The sequence below is a fragment of the Anomaloglossus baeobatrachus genome, chromosome 5 (genome assembly GCF_048569485.1).
Source record: "Anomaloglossus baeobatrachus isolate aAnoBae1 chromosome 5, aAnoBae1.hap1, whole genome shotgun sequence".
Lineage (NCBI taxonomy): Eukaryota > Metazoa > Chordata > Amphibia > Anura > Aromobatidae > Anomaloglossus > Anomaloglossus baeobatrachus.
This window is the reverse complement of record NC_134357.1, coordinates 16,711,930-16,732,510: the sequence shown is the minus strand read 5'-3', so window position 1 is coordinate 16,732,510 and position 20,581 is coordinate 16,711,930. Positions and strand designations below refer to the sequence as shown.

General features: G+C 45.4%; 1 protein-coding gene across 1 annotated transcript in view; it reads left to right on the top strand.

The window, feature by feature from the left end:
* SORCS3 (sortilin related VPS10 domain containing receptor 3) overlaps positions 1-20,581 on the top strand; it is an 866,891-nt gene that overhangs the window by 798,461 nt on the left and 47,849 nt on the right. The window contains exons 20-22 of the mRNA XM_075348233.1: positions 9,356-9,489; positions 15,561-15,684; positions 18,557-18,669. Coding sequence (XP_075204348.1) covers positions 9,356-9,489; positions 15,561-15,684; positions 18,557-18,669 — 371 coding nt within the window. The remainder of the gene's footprint in view (positions 1-9,355; positions 9,490-15,560; positions 15,685-18,556; positions 18,670-20,581) is intronic.

The window sequence follows — 20,581 nt, the reverse complement described above, 5'->3', positions numbered from 1 at the left end:
GTCTCCCTGAGCTTTGTAGTCACCACCCGGCACCTCTGAATTGCTGTAATTAACTGCTATGTACAGTCATCAGAGTTTCAGTCATGGATTGTAAATTATGTTGGAAGAGCTTTGGGGAGCATTTTTTTTAATAAATTGGTGAATGAGAAAAGGTTTGAGGCATTCTTTATTCCAATAAAAATGTTTTTCCTGTATATGTTTTTCACTTACCGGGTTAGTAATGTGGGTGTCTGATAGACGCCTTTCCATTACTAAACCCTGAGCTTGATGCCAGCTAAGAATACACAGCTGACATCAACCCCAAAAGTATTATCACTGCCCTCAGGCAATCTGGAAGAGCTAGGAAACGCACCACAATTAGTGCATCTAATGGATGCTCCATTTCTGGGGAGGCTGCAGGCTGCTATTTTTAGGCTGGCAGGGGCCATATAACCATGGGACCTCCCACCCTGACAATATCAGCCCCCAGCTGTCTGCTTTACCTTGGCTGGTGATTAAAAATAGAGGAAACTCCACACCAATTTTTAAATTATTTATTTTATTATTTATTTATTTTATTAAACTGGCCTAAAAACACCCTATAGTGCCACATGAAAGACACTAAACGGTGCAAGTGTACAACACTGCATATATATCTGCTCTAACCTAAGCTCTCCCTCCTACATTACTTCTATCTGAACTGCTTCCGGGGGAGAGTGTGCCGAGCATTGCACTCCCGGGTCTCATATAAGACCTGATGATCTGATGCGGCCGTACAATCACAGGAATGCTAGTACCCAACGTGGCTACGACATTACCATGTATAGCAGGCAACCCCGTATGTTAAGTGGCTGAAAAACAACTGCAAAATATGAAACATAGTGGTTGATCACCCGCCATACTGAGCTGAGAAACAGGCAGTGCTGAGCACGCTCTCTCATCACTAATTCCCACAGATCACAAGATTAGAGGACCCAAAATCGTCATACTTGTATTATCCGGGACCATGTGGGCATGGCTGGGAGATGAAATAGTGGGCATGACCTCCCGAGCTGAGTTAACATTAATTCTTAAGTCCACGTAGTCATGGAGTTGTTAATAATAGAAGTGGGGGTCTGGGGGTAAGACCCCAGATAGCGGCATAATTGGTAGGCGGGGCCTGAAACTGGCTGCCTGTCTGGCCACGCCCACCAAGATGGGTATCACGCCCACCAGTTAAGCCGCAAGTATGCCGCATTGTCCCCAATGTTTGGGAGTCTCACCCCCAGACCCCTGCTTCTATTATAAACAACTCCATGGCTACGTGGACATAATAATTAATATTAATTAACCTCGAGCGGTAACGTCCACTATCTCATCTCCCGCACATTAACTCCGGCCGGCCATGCCCACTCACTTCCGGGCCCCGATAATACAAGTATGCCGCATTGTCCCCAATGTTTGGGGGTCTCACCCCCAGACCCCCGCTTCTATTATAAACAACTCCATGGCTACCTGAACGTAATAATTAATATTAATTAACCTCGAGCGGTCACGTCCACTATCTCATCTCCCGCACATTAACTCCGGCCGGCCATGCCCACTCACTTCCGGGCCCCGATAATACAAGTATGCCGCATTGTCCCCAATGTTTGGGGGTCTCACCCCCAGACCCCCGCTTCTATTATAAACAACTCCATGGCTACGTGGACGTAATAATTAATATTAATTAACCTCGAGCGGTCACGTCCACTATCTCATCTCCCGCACATTAACTCCGGCCAGCCATGCCCACTCACTTCCGGGCCCCGATAATACAAGTATGCAGCATTGTCCCCAATGTTTGGGGTTCTCACCCCCAGACCCCCGCTTCTATTATAAACAACTCCATGGCTACGTGGACATAATAATTAATATTAATTAACCTCGAGCGGTCACGTCCACTATCTCATCTCCCGCACAGTAACTCCGGCCAGCCATGCCCACTCACTTCCGGGCCCCGATAATACAAGTATGCAGCATTGTCCCCAATGTTTGGGGTTCTCACCCCCAGATCCCCGCTTCTATTATAAACAACTCCAAGGCTACGTGGATTTAAGAATTAATATTAATTACCTCGAGCGGTCACGTCCACTATCTCATCTCCCGCACAGTAACTCCGGCCGGCCATGACCACTCACTTCCGGGCCCCGATAATACAAGTATGCCCCAAAATCCTCTGTGGGAATGGAGGGTAGTGGGCACGTGCTAAAGTGGTGGTCTTTATTGCTCACTACTCTATTATTCAGACAGGGGACCCTGAGCTGCTTGTTTTTGGGATCAGTGGGGGTCTTGGCAGTGATACATTTATCAGCTTTCCTGTTGTAGGCATTAATAGTTGTTAATCGGGCAACCCCTTGAATGTTTTAGGCATAATGACCCCTGTGATTTGGTCCCAAATGCCTCCAGATTTGAGCTAAAATAATCCTGAATGCAATGTTATTTTTTGCTCAACCAATAGACCCCCAACTGTACAGACCCCCTTATGAGTCATTGTGGACCATTGAGCACCGGTGATTTGTGCCGTCTACTGGATCCAGCTTCTAAAATAAATTAAAACAAAAAACAAAGCAAAATCCAAAAGAGTCACGAGAACCTCTGTTAATACTTTTCAAGGGGTAAAAAGTTTGAAAAGTTCCGTCCTGTCTGGGACTTCTTTCCCAGTGCTGGCCTCCACCATCCCGACGTTGCGTCTTACATATTAAACACTCTGCGCCTCCTCTCGATCGCCCGTATGGAGGTCTGCGGAGCAGTTAATATACTAAGCGATGGTAACCAAAGCATTTTATGGCTGCGTGTTTTCCCACTGAAGGGTGAAATGTGCCCTGAAACTTTATCACAGTAATAATTCCACCACAAATCAATCATGTCCGCCTCTAACTACCTGTTATTAAAGCAGTTACTGTTCTTGGCGTCACCTTGCTCCATTAAATAACAAAAGGAGCCGTTAGCCGGAGATATCAAACTCATTTCCTTCGGCTTGTTTCATTTTATTAGCTAAATCAAAGTTTACTGGTAAAATTCCCCCTCTTAGCAAAGACGTGTGACAGCCGGTTACTTCTCATTTGTATGAGTCACGGTTCACTTGCCACCGCCCGTGTCTGGTGGACGCAGCCACTAATATTCACGTGGGTCCTCCCGGACCTGTCCTCTTGGCTCACCTGAGTTTTGTGGCTCTAGATGAGCAGATTTTTAAATATTAAATAAAAAGCAAAATAACATAATCTAACTCACTCGGGAGATGTGTACGCCCCGTGTATCCCAAAAAAATAAGACCGGGTCTTATATTATATTTTGCTCTAGGGCTTATTTTCAGGGGATGTCTTATATTTTCCCATGATGAACAATCCATATTTATTCTTGAACAAAAAAAAAATCAACATTTATTCAAATATAACATGTCATCTGGAACATCGACATTTACTGTTACTCCTATTACTGGGTCAGATGCACATTTTCTTATCTGATCTGCTGTTCCCAGTCCTATAGTGGTGGGTACAGACCATATTTACAAAGGGTGAAATTACCTGGATAAATGTATTATTCTCTATGCACAGCTAACTTTACCCCCCAAAGAAAGCAGACACCCCCTAAAAGAATCACACTTATCAGACCCCAAACAATTAGAGTTGGGACGTGAATGGGCTCTCACATACAAATCTGCATCGCTGTCATGTCATTATGTGTTCTATAGCGATTGGCTCCCCCTGGTGACTGGATGCAGTATTACTCGGGCGGAGTGATACTGGTACTTAATCTGTGTGTGAGAGCTGCAGTGCACTGCAGCTGGAACGGTGAGGGACCTGACAGTAATACAGATCTCTGTGTGAGAGCCCATCCACCATCAGCACTGGCCACCTGTAATTGTTTGGTGTCTGGTGAGGGCCATTTTTTTCTTTAGAGGGGGTGTGCTTTCTTTTTGGGGTGTCTGCTTTCTTTTGGGGGTGTTTGCTTTCTGTTGGAGTGTATGCTTTCTTTTGGGGTTGTCTGCTTTCTTTTCGCGGTATTTGCTTTCTTTTGGGGTTACTGCTTTATTTTGGGGGTGTCTGCTTTCTTTTGGGGGTGTTTGCTTTATTTTGGGGGTGCCTTCTCTCTTTTAGGGTGTCTGCTTTCTTTTGGGGGTGTTTGCTTTATTTTGGGGGTGTCTTCTCTCTTTTAGGGTGTCTGCTTTTTTTGGGGGTGCCTTTTCTCTTTTAGGGGGGTCTGCTTTCTTTTGGCTGTGCCTTCTCTCTTTTGGGGGTCTCTACTTTCTTTTGGGTGTGCCTGCTTTCTTTTGGGTGTTTCTGCTTTTTTATGGGGGTGCCTTCTCTCTTTCAGGGGTGGACGCTTTCTTTTGGGGGTGCCTTCTCTCTTTCGGGGGTGGACGCTTTCTTTTGGGGGTGCCTTCTCTCTTTTGGGGTCTCTACTTTCTTTTGGGTGTGTCTTTCTTTTGAGTGTTTCTGCTTTCTTTTGGGGATGCCTTTTCCCATTTAGGGGTGTCTGCTTTCTTTTGGGTGTTTCTGCTTTTTTGGGTGGTGCCTCCTCTCTTTTGGGTGTCTTTGCTTTCTTTTGGGGGTGCCTTCTCTCTTTTGGGTGTCTTTTTTCTTTTGGGGGTGCCTTCTCTCTTTTGGGTGTCTTTTTTTTTCTTTTGGGGGTGCCTTCTCTCTTTTGGGTGTCTTTTTTTCTTTTGGGGGTGCCTTCTCTCTTTTGGGTGTCTTTTTTTCTTTTGGGGGTGCTTTCTCTCTTTCGGGGGTGTCTGCTTTCTTTGATGAAGAGGCCTGCTGTATTTTTTAACTGTTTTAGCTGCTTGGACACTTCTTTATGGAACCGCAACTAGGACTTATTTTTGGAGTAGGGCTTCGATTTTAAGCATACTCCAAAAAGCCCCAAAGTATTCCTAGGGCTTATTTTGGGGGAAACAGGTATATGTGTCTATATACGGCCACCCAGTGGTTGTGATGGGTATTGCAGGGTGTCCTTACTAACATGGGATAATTCATTAAATTTGTATCATGGCGATTTGCATTTTTTAACCAAAAGCAAGAAGTGTAAGGATGGACACACAACTGGGAAAAGGGAAATTTCATTCACTCATACCCTGAGTATTGCAAAGTCTGTGATGCAAACTGCAATGGTGAGAATCACCCTGGGCCGGGAACATAGGACGAGGGGCTGCAGTATTAGTGCCCTATTGCCAAGTGCCCATTTCTTATAGGGAAGAGTCAGGTGCACATTGCAGATTTCATGGCACCATTTATGAGGCAGCATATTTATCAGTATCTCTGTAATCAGCATGCTATGCTACATGCCACACATAGGTGTAATATGGGTCCATAGAGATCTATGGGCTTCTTATGGTGGATGCATACTGCACACATTCCTTATATTGCCATGTGCATGCTCCATGGCTAATGGTCAGTGTCCATGTCTTCAGATGTATGGAGGAGAACCAAGTACATTGACATACACAGATGCTTATGGTCTCCATTACTATCACATTGTCCCCTGCAAATAGTGTCTTTTGGGGAAAGTACAGGTGTGTCCTTCCTTAGGTTTCTTCTTTTCTTGACATTTGCCAAGGTAAGAGACATGAAATGAGCGGCATTAAAAGAAAAAAACAAACAAACCTGATTTTGTGATACTCTTTCAGGAGAGGTTTCTGCTTTATGAGACTCTATGTGGCCACCTAGTGGTTGTGGTATGGATTGCAGCTTGTATGTGGTTTGGATACAATGTTACCATAATTGAATTTGTACAGAAATTGGAATACTAAGTAACTAAATACATGGACAAGGTAATCTTGAACACATTTGTAGCTCCGTAACATGGAGATCCCCCCTAAAAAAACAACTTATAGGTAAAAAGAGGTTCAATAAGGGCAAATAGTAGGGTTAGGCTGGCGACTTATGCAGCTATACAATGTATATGTATTCATTATTTCACCATATTTAGTCCAGTATTGTACGACTCGCTCATGAGAATGCATCTCTGTGTATTGAATGATAGCAAGAATACAAGTGTTTCTCCAGCCCGTCTGCGTTTTCACCCCAAATGGTAATAAGATGTGACATTTATGTTCTGCAGAGTCAAAAAGTAATTGACTGCACTAAATATTTCAACCAACAAGCGGCACTTGAGAGAATTCATGATGTGTGTGATTTAAAGGGCTTTATGTGGTTTGTTGCATTTGGATGGGCTTCAGCTCAGCAGCACGCCATGTGGTGACGTGAGGAACTGCAATTAAAATGCATCACTGAAACATGAAATGCCATGAGTTATGGCGGACACAGGGCGATGGAAAACAAAAATATGGGGATATTATTCATACACCTTAATGGCTCAGGCCCTGGGTGCATCATTCTAATGGTGTTTCAGTCTCCTCCATCATCTATGCTATAAATCGTGCTCCTGCTCTGTGGTTTCAGCACAATGTTACGGTTCATCTCTGGTTATAAACTGTGAATGTGATTCTAAACTAAATATTCATTTTATGTAGAATTATACTCTGACCCTATAAAAGCATGGACTAGGTACCCTAGTATCACATATTACTTCTTTTGATGCACATACCGGTTTAATATATCCATGAATGGTCATGATTTTCATTCCCTGGCGCTTCACATCCTCTTTAATTCAGTGGTCGGCTTCTCTTAATTGTCATTCTGCCAGCACTATAGGTGTCAGAACTTTATTTCATTTACTTTCTAGGATGCATTGTTTTTACTATTGTCCAATGGCTTGCTTGTCCTGCAATGAAAGGCTGCCTCTCTGGTCTGCATATACAGTATGCAGCTTAACAGATAAGAGAGTAGGAGGAGCAGAGACAAAGATCCACTACCTGTAGAAAGACCCTCCCCAACTTGTGGGAAAGGGACAAAGGCCCGCTATTACTTTTAGTAGAGAGATCAAGATTCCTCCCCGGTACCTGTAGAGAGACACAGACCTTCCCCCACTTCCTAAAGAGCAACACAGACCCATCTCCACTTCCTGTAGAGAGACACATACCCACTCCCACTTCCTGTAGAGACACATACTCGGCCCCTTTTTCTGTAGAGAGACTCAGAAGCGTCTCCACTTCCTGTAGAGAGACACAGACCCACCTCCACTTCCTGTAGAAAGACACAGACCCACCCCCACTTTTTGTAGAGAGACACACACCCACCCCCTTTTGCTGTAGAGAGACACAGACCCACTTCCACTACCTGTAGAGAGAGACAGACCCACCTAAACTTCCTGTAGAGAGACACAGTCCAACCCCCACTTCCTGTAGAGAGACACAGACCCACCCCCACTTCCTGTAGAGACACATACTCGCCCCCACTTCATGTAGAGAGACACATATCCACCCCCACTTCCTGTAGAGACACATAGTCGCCTCCACTTCCTGTAGAGAGACACAGACCCACCCACCACTTCCTGTAGAGACACATACTCGCCCACACTTCCTGTAGAGACACATACTCGCCCCCACTTCCTGTAGAGAGAGACAGACCCACCCCCACTTCCTGTAGAGACACATACTCACCCCCACTTCCTGTAGAGAGAGACAGACCCACCCACCACTTCCTGTAGAGACACATACTTGCCCCCACTTCCTGTAGAGAGAGACAGACCCACCCCCACTTCCTGTAGAGACACAAATCCACTCCCTCTTCCTGTAGAGAGACACAGACCCACCACCACTTCCTGTACAGAGACACAGATCCACCCCCTCTTCCTGTCGAGAGATACAGACCTGTCAAGAGACACATATCCACCCCCACGTCCTGTAGAGACACATACTCACCCCCACTTCCTGTAGAGAGAGACAGACCCACCCCCACTTCCTGTAGAGACACATACTCGCCCACACTTCCTGTAGAGACACATACTCGCCCCCACTTCCTGTAGAGAGAGACAGACCCACCCCCACTTCTTGTAGAGACACATACTCACCCCCACTTCCTGTAGAGAGACATAGTGACACAGTCCCAGCCCCACTTCCTGTACAGAGACACAGATCCACCCCCACTTCCTGTAGAGAGACACAGACCCACCCCCCACTTCCTGTAGATCTTACTGTAGAGAGACATAAATCTGCTCCCTCTCCCTGTAGAGAGAAACAGACCTGTCAAGAGACACAGATCCACCCCCAGTTCCTGTAGAGAGACACAAACCTTTTGCCAGTTCCTGTAAATATAGAGACCCACCCCCACTTCCTATAGAGAGATACAGACCCTCCTCCACTTCCTGTAGAGACACGGACTCATCCCCACTTCCTGTAGAGAGACACTGACCCACGTCCACTTCCTGTAGAGACACAGACTCATCCCCACTTCCTGTAGAGAGACACTGACTCACCTCCACTTCCTGTAGAGACACTGACCCACCTCCACTTCCTGTAGAGAGACACTGACCCACCCCCACTTCCTGTAGAGAGACACTGACCCTCCTCCACTTCCTCTAGAGAGACACAGACCCACATCCTGTAGAGAGCCACAGACCCTTCACTTCCTGTAGAGACACAGATTCATCCCCACTTCCTGTAGAGACACAGACCCACCCCCACTTCCTGTAGAGAGAGACAGACCCATTCCTACTTCCTGTAGAAACACAGACCCTCCTCCACTTCCTGTAGAGACACAGCCCCATCCCCTCTTTTTGTAGAGAGACTAATCCGCTTCCTCTTCCTGTAGAGAGACACAGACCCACCCCCTTTTTCTGTAGCGAGACACAGACCCACCCCCACTTCCTGTAGAGAGACACAGACCCACCCCTACTTCCTGTAGAGAGAGACACACCTACCCCCACTTCCTGTAAAGACACAGACCCACCCCACTTCCTGTAGAGACACAGACCCGCCCCCACTTCCTGTAGAGAGACACAGACCCGCCCACACTTCCTGCAGACACACATACTCGCCCCCACTTCCTGTAGAGAGACACAGACCCGCCCCCACTTCCTGTAGGGACGCATACTCGCCCCCACTTCCTGTAGAGAGACACAGACCCGCCCCCACTGCCTGTAAGGACACATACTCGCCCCCACTTCCTGTAGAGAGACACAGACCCTCCTCCACTTCCTATAGAGAGATACAGACCCACCCCCACTTCCTGTAGAGACAGACCCACCCCCACTACCCATATCCCATTTTGTAATATCTGCTTCTAGGGAAGGATGACACTTGACAGCAGGCAGTAGTCAGCAGGTTTAGTAGAAGGCAGATGCTCATTGTCCATCACTTTGCAGTAATTTTTCAGGGGTAAGACAACATTTTATGTGACTTGATTTGCATATTGTCTATTTATATTAACTATTACATGATGTGACGTTGTCTGGACGTGCAGCAATCCTTACAGACTATAATAGGCTCTAATAGTCTTTCATTGCCCCCCCTCAGGTCCCCTCGAGCACGTCCACCTGAGAGTGCCCTTCGTTGCCATCCGAAACAAAGAAGTTAACATCAGTGCTGTGGTTTGGCCGTCTCACCCTGGGACCCTCACCTATTTTTGGTGGGTCGGGAACAATACTAAGGTACGATGGACAAGTCTTATGTATCGGCGTCTCCCTCAAGGAGCAGAATTGTGCTAATATAGGAATCGGGGGCTCAGTAACCTCCAGACAGGCTTGATTTAACATGGCGACTCCTCTCGATGTGCAGGAAGGACGGGAAGAGAGGAAGATGTAATTCAGTATTCAAGACGAGAATGTAACGGCTCGATGTAGCTTTTAAGACAGTCCCAAGGATTAATGAAGCACGCCTGCACGGTTTTAACGAGTCTGTCACATGATCTACAACATAGGTTATCCACCTTATAAATCCTATCACCCGCCTCATTTGTAAAGTCATAAATTATTCAAGGATTTTCTTTCTATCCTTGACTTGATTAAGGAAGCGATTTTTCATTTAAATTAGAGATGGAATCCATCTTTTTTATGGTTATGGAAAGGCTTTTCGTCAGTCAGTGTGAGGCGACATATAGGGAGAGCTGTCTCTTGGCTTAATGGCTCATTTTATAATGACATTGATGTCCTGGGAGAAGATTCAGGAGTGACAGGAGGGCAAAACGCGCTTAATGGGTTTGCAAATTGTTTAGATGGTTCCTCACGCAACAATGTATCAAAAACCATGTAGTGTTTTCATAGATAGGGAGGGTATAGGCATCCCTTAAAGGGTTTATGAGCATCACCTACGGGAGTTGTCTGGTGACGGTAACTCCCATGATCAGACCCCGTCAAATCGAGACCCCCGAACCTGGGAAATCAAGATGTTGATCTGTAGAAGTAGCTCCAGTTTTGGCGGAGTCGAGCAATTGTCATGTTTCACCGGTGGCCATCCATTCATGGTAATGACCACCCTTTATTACTGCAGGGAATATTTCTGGCCAATTAAAATTTGTCTCTGTAAACTTAGATAACAGAGAGTAGTAGAACAGGGTATTTCCAAGCCGCGCCAATGACTACCAGATCATGAAGATTAATGTAGCTTTATTTGTGCACTGGTCAACGCGTTTCGGGAGCTCAACTCCCTTCCTCAGGACAGACTGGCAAAGCACATTAAATCTCTTTTACATTTAACATTTAAATCTCTTCATGATCTGGTAGTCATTGGCGCGGCTTGGAAATACCCTGTTCTACTACTCTCTGTTATCTGCCGTTTTGGGGACCGCTGCCGTGACTCGGAGTTACATACATGCTGTTATAGGTGTTGTGACTTTCACAACCCCTATAGATGAGTGAAACCACCCCTCTCTATACCCCCCTTCTTACCAGGGTAAGACCCTATTGCGCTCTTTTTTCCACAGTTTTTTTCTTCTCTCTGTAACCTTAGCCAGAGTCGCCAGTAGCCTGTGCCGCTATGATTGACCACTGATAGCGGTTTTAATCTGAAAATTGTGGAAAAACTTAAAGGGAACCTGCCATGTAGTTTTTTTATATATTAAACCGCCCCCACTGTGTTTTAAATGATGAAATGCGCATTGCTAACATGGTTTAACAAAAAATGTCATGTATTTATTTAACTAAAAAACTATATGCTTCAGTAAATGCATTAAATACCTTAGGTTTCAGTCAGAGGGGCGGAGCTTTTGCTGGGTTCAGTCACTGTCACTCAAGTTCAGGCAGGATTCTTTTTTGAACTTAGGGTACCGTCTCACTAAACGACGTACCAGCGATTCCGACCACGATATGACCTGGTCAGGATCGCTGGTGCGTCGCTGCATGGTCGCTGGTGAGCTGTCAATCAGGCAGATCTCACCAGCGACCAGTGACCAGCCCCCAGTCAGCAGCAACTCGTGGAAATGATGCTGCGCTTGGTAACCAAGGTAAATATTGGGTAACTAAGCTAAATGCTTTGCTTGGTTACCCGATATTTACCCTGGTTACCAGCGCACACCGCTTAGCTCTTGCTCCCTGCACTCGTAGCCAGGGTACACATCGGGTTACTAAGCAAAGCATAGTTACCCGATGTGTACTCTGGCTATGTGTGCAGGGAGCAGGGAGTCAGCACTTTCCGCCTGAGAGCGGCGGACACTAGTAACCAAGGTAAATATCGGGTAACTAAGCAAAGCGCTTTGCTTAGTTACCCGATGTGTACCTTGGTTACCAGCGTCCGCAGGTTCCAGACGCTGGCTCCCTGCACATTCAGATCATTGTTCTCTTGCTATCAAACACAGCGATGTGTGCTTCACAGCGGGAGAGCAACGAGCACAACATGAACCAGCACTGTGTGCAACGATCAGTGATTTCACAGCAGGGGCCAAGTCGCTGCTCAGTGTCACACACAGCGAGATCGCTGATGAGGTCACTGGTACGTCACAAAACCTGTGACTCAGCAGAGATCTCGCTATGTGAGAACTACCCCTTAGTCACATTGTAATTGATTACACCACGGGTCCTTTACCACAGCTTCTCTGCTGGGCTCCGCCCATTACGGTCACATGGTCATGACATCATTACAGGTCCTTCACCATCATTTCTCTACTTGGCTTCTCCCATTATGGTCACATGGTCATGATATCATTACAGGTCCTTCACCATCATTTCTCTACTTGGCTTCGCCCATTATGGTCACATGATTGTGACATCAGCACAGGTCCTGCACAAATACCTTCTCTTCTGCTGATTACCATAGGTCCTTTACTAGCACTTCTCTGCTGAGCTCCACCCATTACGGTCACATGATTGTGACACAGCACAGGTCCTTCACTACCAATTGTCCAATGCTGAGCTCCAAATTCTTTCTGCATGCAGCCACCACTAGGGGGAGCTCAGGAGTGAACTGCACACTTTGCACTCATTAATGGCACTGTGTAGTTCCCCCTCTAGTGGTGGTTGGAGGTAACAGAAAGTAACTATTTTATTTGTATCTGAAAAATGTTTGGGGACTACCGTACTTGCTTTAACCCCTTCCTGACATCCGTCATAAATGTCTGGTGTTCGTGTATGGTGCGGACTCCAGAGCTGAGGCTGCACCTTACATGGTGGGAGTCGACTGTGTTATACAATAAGCATCTGTGTTAAACAGCCTCTTACAGTGGTATTTATTGGTGCAATCTAGGGCAGGGGTCTTTGTCTCCATCGCTATGTGATAGCAATGTGTCAATGGGGCTCCATGGCAGCGAACAGCCGGCTGTAGGACCCCCCATCCTCACCTATAGCTGGACTTAATTTATCTGTGATTTTATCACTCTTCTACTATTTGGTGTTATATTATACAGAGTGTCTACCCATATCCTGTCCACCGCCATTAGCTTGAGAACGGCGGAGCTATAGGCATAGTAGTGGTGTCTAGGTATAGTAAAGTAGCCATGCGCTACGCAATGAAACCACCTATAGCGCCACCTGGTGGAAAACAACGGAGTTAGCATTTTTATTTCGAAAACGGAACAAGATAGAGAAAAAAAGCGAATTACAAAGTTGTAGGACATCATCACTTCAATACGAATCCACACCTTGCATACAGAAATGTTATGATTAGAAGGTGTAAAACTCACAAGGCTGCGGACGTGAAGCGATACCTCATGGAGACCTTCCTACAAGTCATTGGGTACGGTGGCTGTGTGGAGTGGTCTCCACGCTCACCTGACCTGACCCCATTGGACTTCTTTCTGTGAGGTCACATTAAGCAGCAGGTGTATGCGACCCCTCCCCCAACATTGCAGGACCTACGACCACGTATCACAGATGCTTGTGCAAACGTGTCACCTACCATATTGCACAGCGTGCAGCAAGATACAGTATGCTGTGCAGAGTCCAGATGTGCATTGCAGCTGACTGGGGACACTAATGAGCGCCATATGCGTGACCAGCATTCAATGTTTTGGGGGGGTCGTGGGTTTCATATCATAGTATTTCTGTATGGAAGGTGTCGACTCGTATTGAATTGATGATGCCCTACAACTTTGTAATTCACATTTTTTCTCTATCTCGCTCCATTTTCAAGATAAAAATGCTAACTCCATTGTTTTCCACCAGGTGGCGCTATAGGTGGTTTCATTGCGTAGCGCATGGCTACTTTACTATACCTAGACTCCACTTCTATGCCTATAGCTGCTGCCGTTCTCAAGTTAATGGCGGTGGACAGGATATGGGTGGATACACTGTATACCTCAACCCATCAAAAAATCGCAAAAAAAAAAAAGATAAAAGCTAGCAAAAAAAACCTGGACTGAACATTTGCACTTATTGTATCTTTTTTGTATCTTTATGTGACAACAATGTATCACCGATATCCTCTCCTGATCTGCAGCCTCCTGTTAGAAGAAACGGCTCCTTTAAAAGATGCTCATAGTTTTAATTTGTACAAAATGACAAGAAAATAGTTAAATCCTAGTTGGGGAGGGGGGTGCGCTGCCGAGTTCCTTAGAAAGAAAGGTAATTACTCTCAAAAGAATAAAACATAAAGGAAGAGGAACATTATTTAAAAGTTTCCCTTTGAAGTGGTGAAAGCGGCAGCTAATAATTATGAAGCCAAATGAGAAAAAACCTGCGAGATATTGCAGACTTAGTGCGCGGGTGGCTTGTATTTTAGCTGAGCCGATCTGCGGGTTTCTGATAACGGGAGTTGTTATAGCCTTTTCCTCTGGTTTATGAGCCGTAGCAGTCGCTATATAGGGTACTCAATAGTGGTGGGGCTATAGGGGGTGCAGATTGTACGCTCACACCTGAGCTCTTTAAGAAGACCCAATTCCCCTATGTGACCAATGCCTAAGAGGAGGTCCGTGGCATTGAACTCTGTAATACGCCCTATAATCCACCAACTAGAGAGTATATCCAAAGAGAACATCCACCAGGACGCACCCCGTGATAATGACTACATATATTAGATGCCCAAATAATGACAAATATGTAGTGAAACTGAAATGACAGTGAAGGGGGGCGCAGATGGTGTCTTATCCGGTGGTATGAGAAAGAATTTAATTAGGCGCACTATCCTGGTGCGGTTGAATGTACATTATTGATTTTTGCTCCTGAAGAAGGAGTCATACAGCTCCGAAACGCGTCGAACAATAAAATCCGATATCTTAATCTCCATTGATCTTCTGGCAGCGCAGATTAACCCTTTTCCTCCATCTCCTCCCACGCAAATAATGACAAGTGTATCAGCCCCAGAAAAGGTCTTGGTAATGGTTAATCGCCCCCTTATTTTTAATTTTGTCACTTTCATATTTTCCTCTTCCATGGGCATAGCCGTACAAAGGATTGTGTTTTGCAGGCCAAGTTGTAGTTTTCAGTGACAACATTCACTTTATCATATAATGTACTGAAAAATAAGAAAAAAGATTCAAAGAAACAAGCCCAGTTACAGGCTTCACAGAAGTTGTGACATTGCTCCGGGCTGCCATCCCTCCCACTTCAAACCCTATTAAATGCACAATTAACCGTGGCATCTAAGAGATTAAACTGTTGGAGCCACAGGTACTTTTGGGTGCTGTCTGTGCAACACAGCTGACATCTGTACTGTGTGGAGTGATTGCAGCTCCTGCATCCGCTCTATGTAGTAACTGCACACACATCTGCAGAATAAGTACTGTACAGAGGATGTCATCAATGGGTTAAAATTGTACAAGTCAATGGTGCTCCATGATATATATAGAATGGAATATTTTGGCGTAAGGCTTCACACTGCATATTTGTGGCACAATTGGGATCAGAGCTTCCTGTAATGTTATATGCCTAGGTCACTATCCACCGATATACAGAGGCGATACCAAAAGGAGGAGGCCATCTTTGTCAGCCAAGGGGTTTCCTGCAGTATCTGAATGTCAATGTTTCCAGGACAGTCTGGGACCACCATGGGCTGATAGGTTGCACGTTGCGTTGTGGATACCTTACTGACATCAGTTGTGTTGTGGATGCCTTATTGACCTCAGTTGTGTTGTGGATGCCTTATTGACCTCAGTTGTGTTGTGGATACCTTACTGACCTCAGTTGCGTTGTGGATGCCTTACTGACCTCAGTTGCGTTGTGGATGCCTTATTGACCTCAGTTGCGTTGTGGATGCCTTACTGACCTCAGTTGCGTTGTAGATGCCTTATTGACCTCAGTTGTGTTGTGGATGCCTTAATAACCTCATAGGACACTTCTCACGTCTGTATTTCCAGCCTCTGATCACCCTGGACAGCAGCATCTCACTGACGTTTCACGTGGAAGGTGTTAACACCATCACCGTGCAGGTGTCTTCTGGAAACGCTCTCATCCAGGACACCAAAGAGGTCGCCGTACACGGTAAGTTCTTCTGATATGTAAAAGTATTGGGTAAAAGTTTTGCAAGAAGTTAGTATCAGGTCTCCAATGTCAGCGATAAACCCCCAAATGTCCTTGTATAGTGATATTGTGGACACCATGATCTCAAAAAGATACCGATTAGGCAATGTTACTGCATTGGACCACAGGCCCCTTCTTCAGGACTCTGGTTGGTCTCATCTTCTTTGATTATGAGGAGTTGACTCTAATGTCATAAAAAAGATGTGCCTGGAAAAATGAAAACCAGTCCCTCTTGGGTCACCTCATTGTTTACCAGACACAGCGCCAATTCATAACCACCATTCGTGGTATTAGAACTCATCGTAGCTGAGATTAATTGTAGCAAATGGGACTGAACTGCAGCTCCAGGAACAGGCACAACTAGAGGGATGGCACTGTGGTTTGTAAACAATAAGGGGGGCAATCGGCCTCTTTTTTTCTGCTGACCGTGGTGGGGCTTTTGTCCAAAGCCAACTGATCATTAATACTATAGTCAAGGATACCCCTTTAATAAACACGGGTCATCCTTGTTAGATTTTGTGTATGATTTTTAAATGATCTAGATAAGGGAACTGCAGGCAAATTAATCACATTGCAGATAATGCAAAGGTAGGAGGGATAGGGAACACTAGAGAAGACAGCGAAAGGATTCAGAAGGCTCTAGATAAGTTAAAACAATGGCCAATGACTAATAGAATGGTATTTAACAGGGAGAAATGCAAAATTCTACATCTGGGCAAGAAAACCAAAAACAAAATCTATAGAATGGGAAGAAAAGAACTAAGCAACAGCACGTGTGAAAAAGACTTGGGTATACTAATAGGTCACAGACTACACATGAGTCAAAAGTGTGATGCAGCAGCAAAAAAGGAAAACACAGTTCTGGGATGTATTAAAAGAAGCATAGCGTTTAGGTCATGGGAAGTCATTATCCTCCTCTACTCCTCTTTGGTCAGACCGCATCTGTGTAACGCCTGCCTGGCTCCACAGACTCAGACGGGCTGTAACAGACAGGCTAGAGGGAAGTTACTCACCAAGCTGGACCCCTAAAACCCTTTAAGCCCTATACAGGGATTTGGAATTACATAGGGCCCAAGGTGATCACTAGCTGTGGAAGGCTGCAGTCCGAGAAAGTAGTAGTCAGGCAGGGTCGAACCGGGAAATGCAAAACAGGGACAGAATCGGCAGGCAAGGACGTAATCAGAAAACAAAGCAGAGGTCAAATCTGGTTCGGGCAGCGAGGTACATAAACAGCAGGCAGGAGGGTAGTCAGAAAACACGCAGAAGTCAGACACCAGAATCACTAAACAGAACCATGCGGGACAGGAACCAGGAATACAGACTATCTCTGGCAGCAGACAGGAGGGGAAATAAGAAGGATGTGGTGTCTTCCTATTGGTTGTAGCTGAATGATGGTAACTTCAGCTGGAAGACACACACCACTTACAGTCAGCCAGTGGTACTGCAGGTCCCAGGGAAACCCAGCTTAGTGGAAGAGCGGAGCCTGTGCCCACCGGCGCTGCTGGCATCGACTCCTCTCCCATCACCAGCAATATCCATGGCAGAAATACGGCGTCGCCTGGTGATAGAAGTAGAAGTCTCTGGAGCGGACTCCGGTGGGGACGTAATACTCTGGAGTACTGTGTCCTGTTCTGTGCACCACATTTTAAAAAGACTGAAAAACTGACGCAAGGTCAGAGAAGAGCTACCAAGATGGTGTGCAGACTTCAAACTATGTACTACGAGGAACAGTTAAAGGATTTGGGAATGTTTCTCTTGCAAAAAAGACTGAGAGGAGACTTAAAGAAGTTTTCCACTACTAATGTGACCCCCTTTCTTTTATCCTAACTCTTCCTAACTAACACTTTCATAATATACTTCTGCTGTATACTCTGCTCCTTTTAAGCTCATCTCTAAGAGGTTTGTAAATACCTTTTTTGTTGAAGCTTTGGTTCTTCAGGCTGCAGACCAGAATCGGACCAACTGAGCAGGGCACATGAATGGTGGAGGCTAAGAGGAGAGTGAAGTGTGATCTTGGCATGCGTGACAAGACTGCTGTAACTCCCAGAAAGGCAACCCCACCCCACCAGTGACGTACCCTACTCAGTTGGTCCAATACTGTTCAGCATCCAAAAGGATCAAAGCTGCAACAACAATAAAGGTATTTACGAACCTCTTAGAGATAAGTTTACAGGAGAAGTGAGGATAGCAGAAGTATATTAGGAAAGTGTTAGTTAGGAAGAGTTAGGATAAAAGAAAGGGGGTCTCTTCAATGGAAGTCTTCAAATGCATTGTCAGCTGTGGTCGGAGCCAGAACAACTCAGCTCCATACATCAAGTAGTGGGTGGCCGCGCTATTCAGGCTCTACTCAGTTGTAACAGCTGATAAATCAGCCCCCCTCCCCCATCAATCTGGTATTGATGATCTATCCTGAAAATATTACTAAAAATGACTTAATAGGGAACTGAATTTCACTTTCTTCCTCCGGAATCTCCGCACCATGGCGAGCCAGCCATCTGTTCCGTAGGGGACCTGAGCAGACGAGATCTCCGCGTACAATGTCATTATCCAATTGGTGACAATGTTCATTTAAAAAGCCATTAAGTGTCTGTAAGCGCACACCGTGGGCCGCACGCTACCTGATGGCAGCGGCGAGCGACTAATGAATATCTGCTCTCACAAGCACAAGCCTTTAAGTCGCCTTCTGCATGACGGGCAGCCGGAGAATTTATTTTTCTTTTTTAAAAGCTTATCGAAATTTTCCATTGCAAAACCCCAACACAGAAAGTAGTGAATATTAATAGCCGATGCCCGGGGAATTGACACAAAGCGTCTTTTAATGGTTGTGTTTCAGAGTATTTCCAGTCACAGCTGTTGTCATTCTCTCCGAATCTGGATTATCACAATCCCGACATCCCCGAGTGGAGACAAGACATAAGCAAGCTCATTAAGAAGGCTCTGATACAGGTAGGTGGTACGGGGGGCCGCGGAGGTCTGCGGGCGATATACTGTATGCTGCTGGGCATGAAGGATGAGACACATTGAGGTGCACGGTCTACCGCCACACCGGGAGAAAGGACACAGCGCACGTGCCTGCATCGCCAGAGGTGCCACAGTGTCAGCTCACACTATTCTGTGCAGCCAAACACTGCGACCTTCTATGGTCAGAAACCACATGACTGTCCGTCACACGTGACACATACTGCCGTCTTCCAAAACCAGCACCACTTCTGTCTACACATTGAGATTGAATATTGTATCTCAGCTCCATTCAGTTAAATAATACAGAGCTACAATTCCACAGGGATTTCAAGGGATCGGGGTCGGGTCGTCCCCATTTTTTTTTTTTTTTTTTTTTTAAATGTGATCATCCTTTGATTTTTGACCAGGTGAAAGTTGAGCTGAAATTTGACAAATTATTTTAGAGGAGTAAAAAAAAAAATCAAATTTTGCAGATTCGTTTAAATTAATTTGGGAAATTCAATTAGAATTCAAAGGGTAATAAATAATAATAAATTAAATAAATAATTAAATAAATAAATTGATCCAGCTCCACGGTCTCCATCAGTCTCTCCCTCTGGCGATGACTTTATTACGCGTCATGATGATTCTTTAGAGCCTTTGGATTGTGCTGTTAGCGCAACAGCTCAGGTCCGGGAAGGGTTTATATGAGACACGTGCTGTATATTACTCCTTACCAGCCCTTCAGAATGTAGCAAAGTGGCCATTTTACTGGATTTGCATTAAGCATATCTTAAAATATTCCGATTCTGTAATTCGAATTTTTTTGTGAAATTCGAGGCACCTTCGATTCACTTTGAATTGATTTTCTCATCTCCAGACATGAGGTCAGAAGACTGAAAACAAGCGATAAACACTCCTGCGTCATACCAAGCTCACTGACAGATTCTCAGTTAACTCATTCTGCAGACAGGAAGACAGACCGTTATCATTCTAGAAAAAATTAATGGAACCCCATTACAACAATGAATTTTTAATTTAAAATACTTACATTTCCATAAGTCTTTTTGGGGTGGCCTTCTCCTAAACGGTAACAAGTACGGGGGAAAATGAAAATCAGTCATGTATATGTATATATCATTTATGACCACATGAAAATTGAGCTGGACTTTGTAATCACATGTGAGCCGAGAGGAGCTCAGAAGGCGAAAGACAACCTCTATAAGCTCCCGTCATTTCAAGCTCACTGACAGATTATCAGTAGTGTTGATTGGACCCGGATCGGCAAAATCTGATCCGCACGGTTTGAGCTGCAGATCCGAGTCCGACCCGGACGCGGGATTCCAGGTGCACGATCCGGATCCGTTTTGTTTTTTTTTTCTCTCTCTCTCTCACTCTCACTCTCACTCTCTCACTCTCACTCTCTCACTCTCTCTCTCTCTCTCTCACTCTCACTCTCATTCTCACTCTCACTCTCTCACTCTCTCTCTCACTCTCTCATTCTCACTCTCTCACTCTCACACTCTCATTCTCACTCTCACTCTCTCACTCTCTCTCTCACTCTCTCATTCTCACTCTCTCACTCTCACTCTCTCACTCTCACACTCTCATTCTCACTCTCACTCTCTCACTCTCTCTCTCACTCTCTCATTCTCACTCTCACTCTCTCACTCTCTCTCTCTCACTCTCTCTCTCTCACTCTCACACTCTCATTCTCACTCTCTCTCTCTCACTCTCTCTCACTCTCTCATTTTCACTCTCACTCTCTCACTCTCTCTCTCTCACTCTCTCTCTCTCACTCTCACACTCTCATTCTCACTCTCACTCTCTCACTCTCACACTCTCATTCTCACTCTCTCTCTCTCACTCTCTCTCACTCTCTCACTCTCACTCTCTCACTCTCACTCTCTCACTCTCT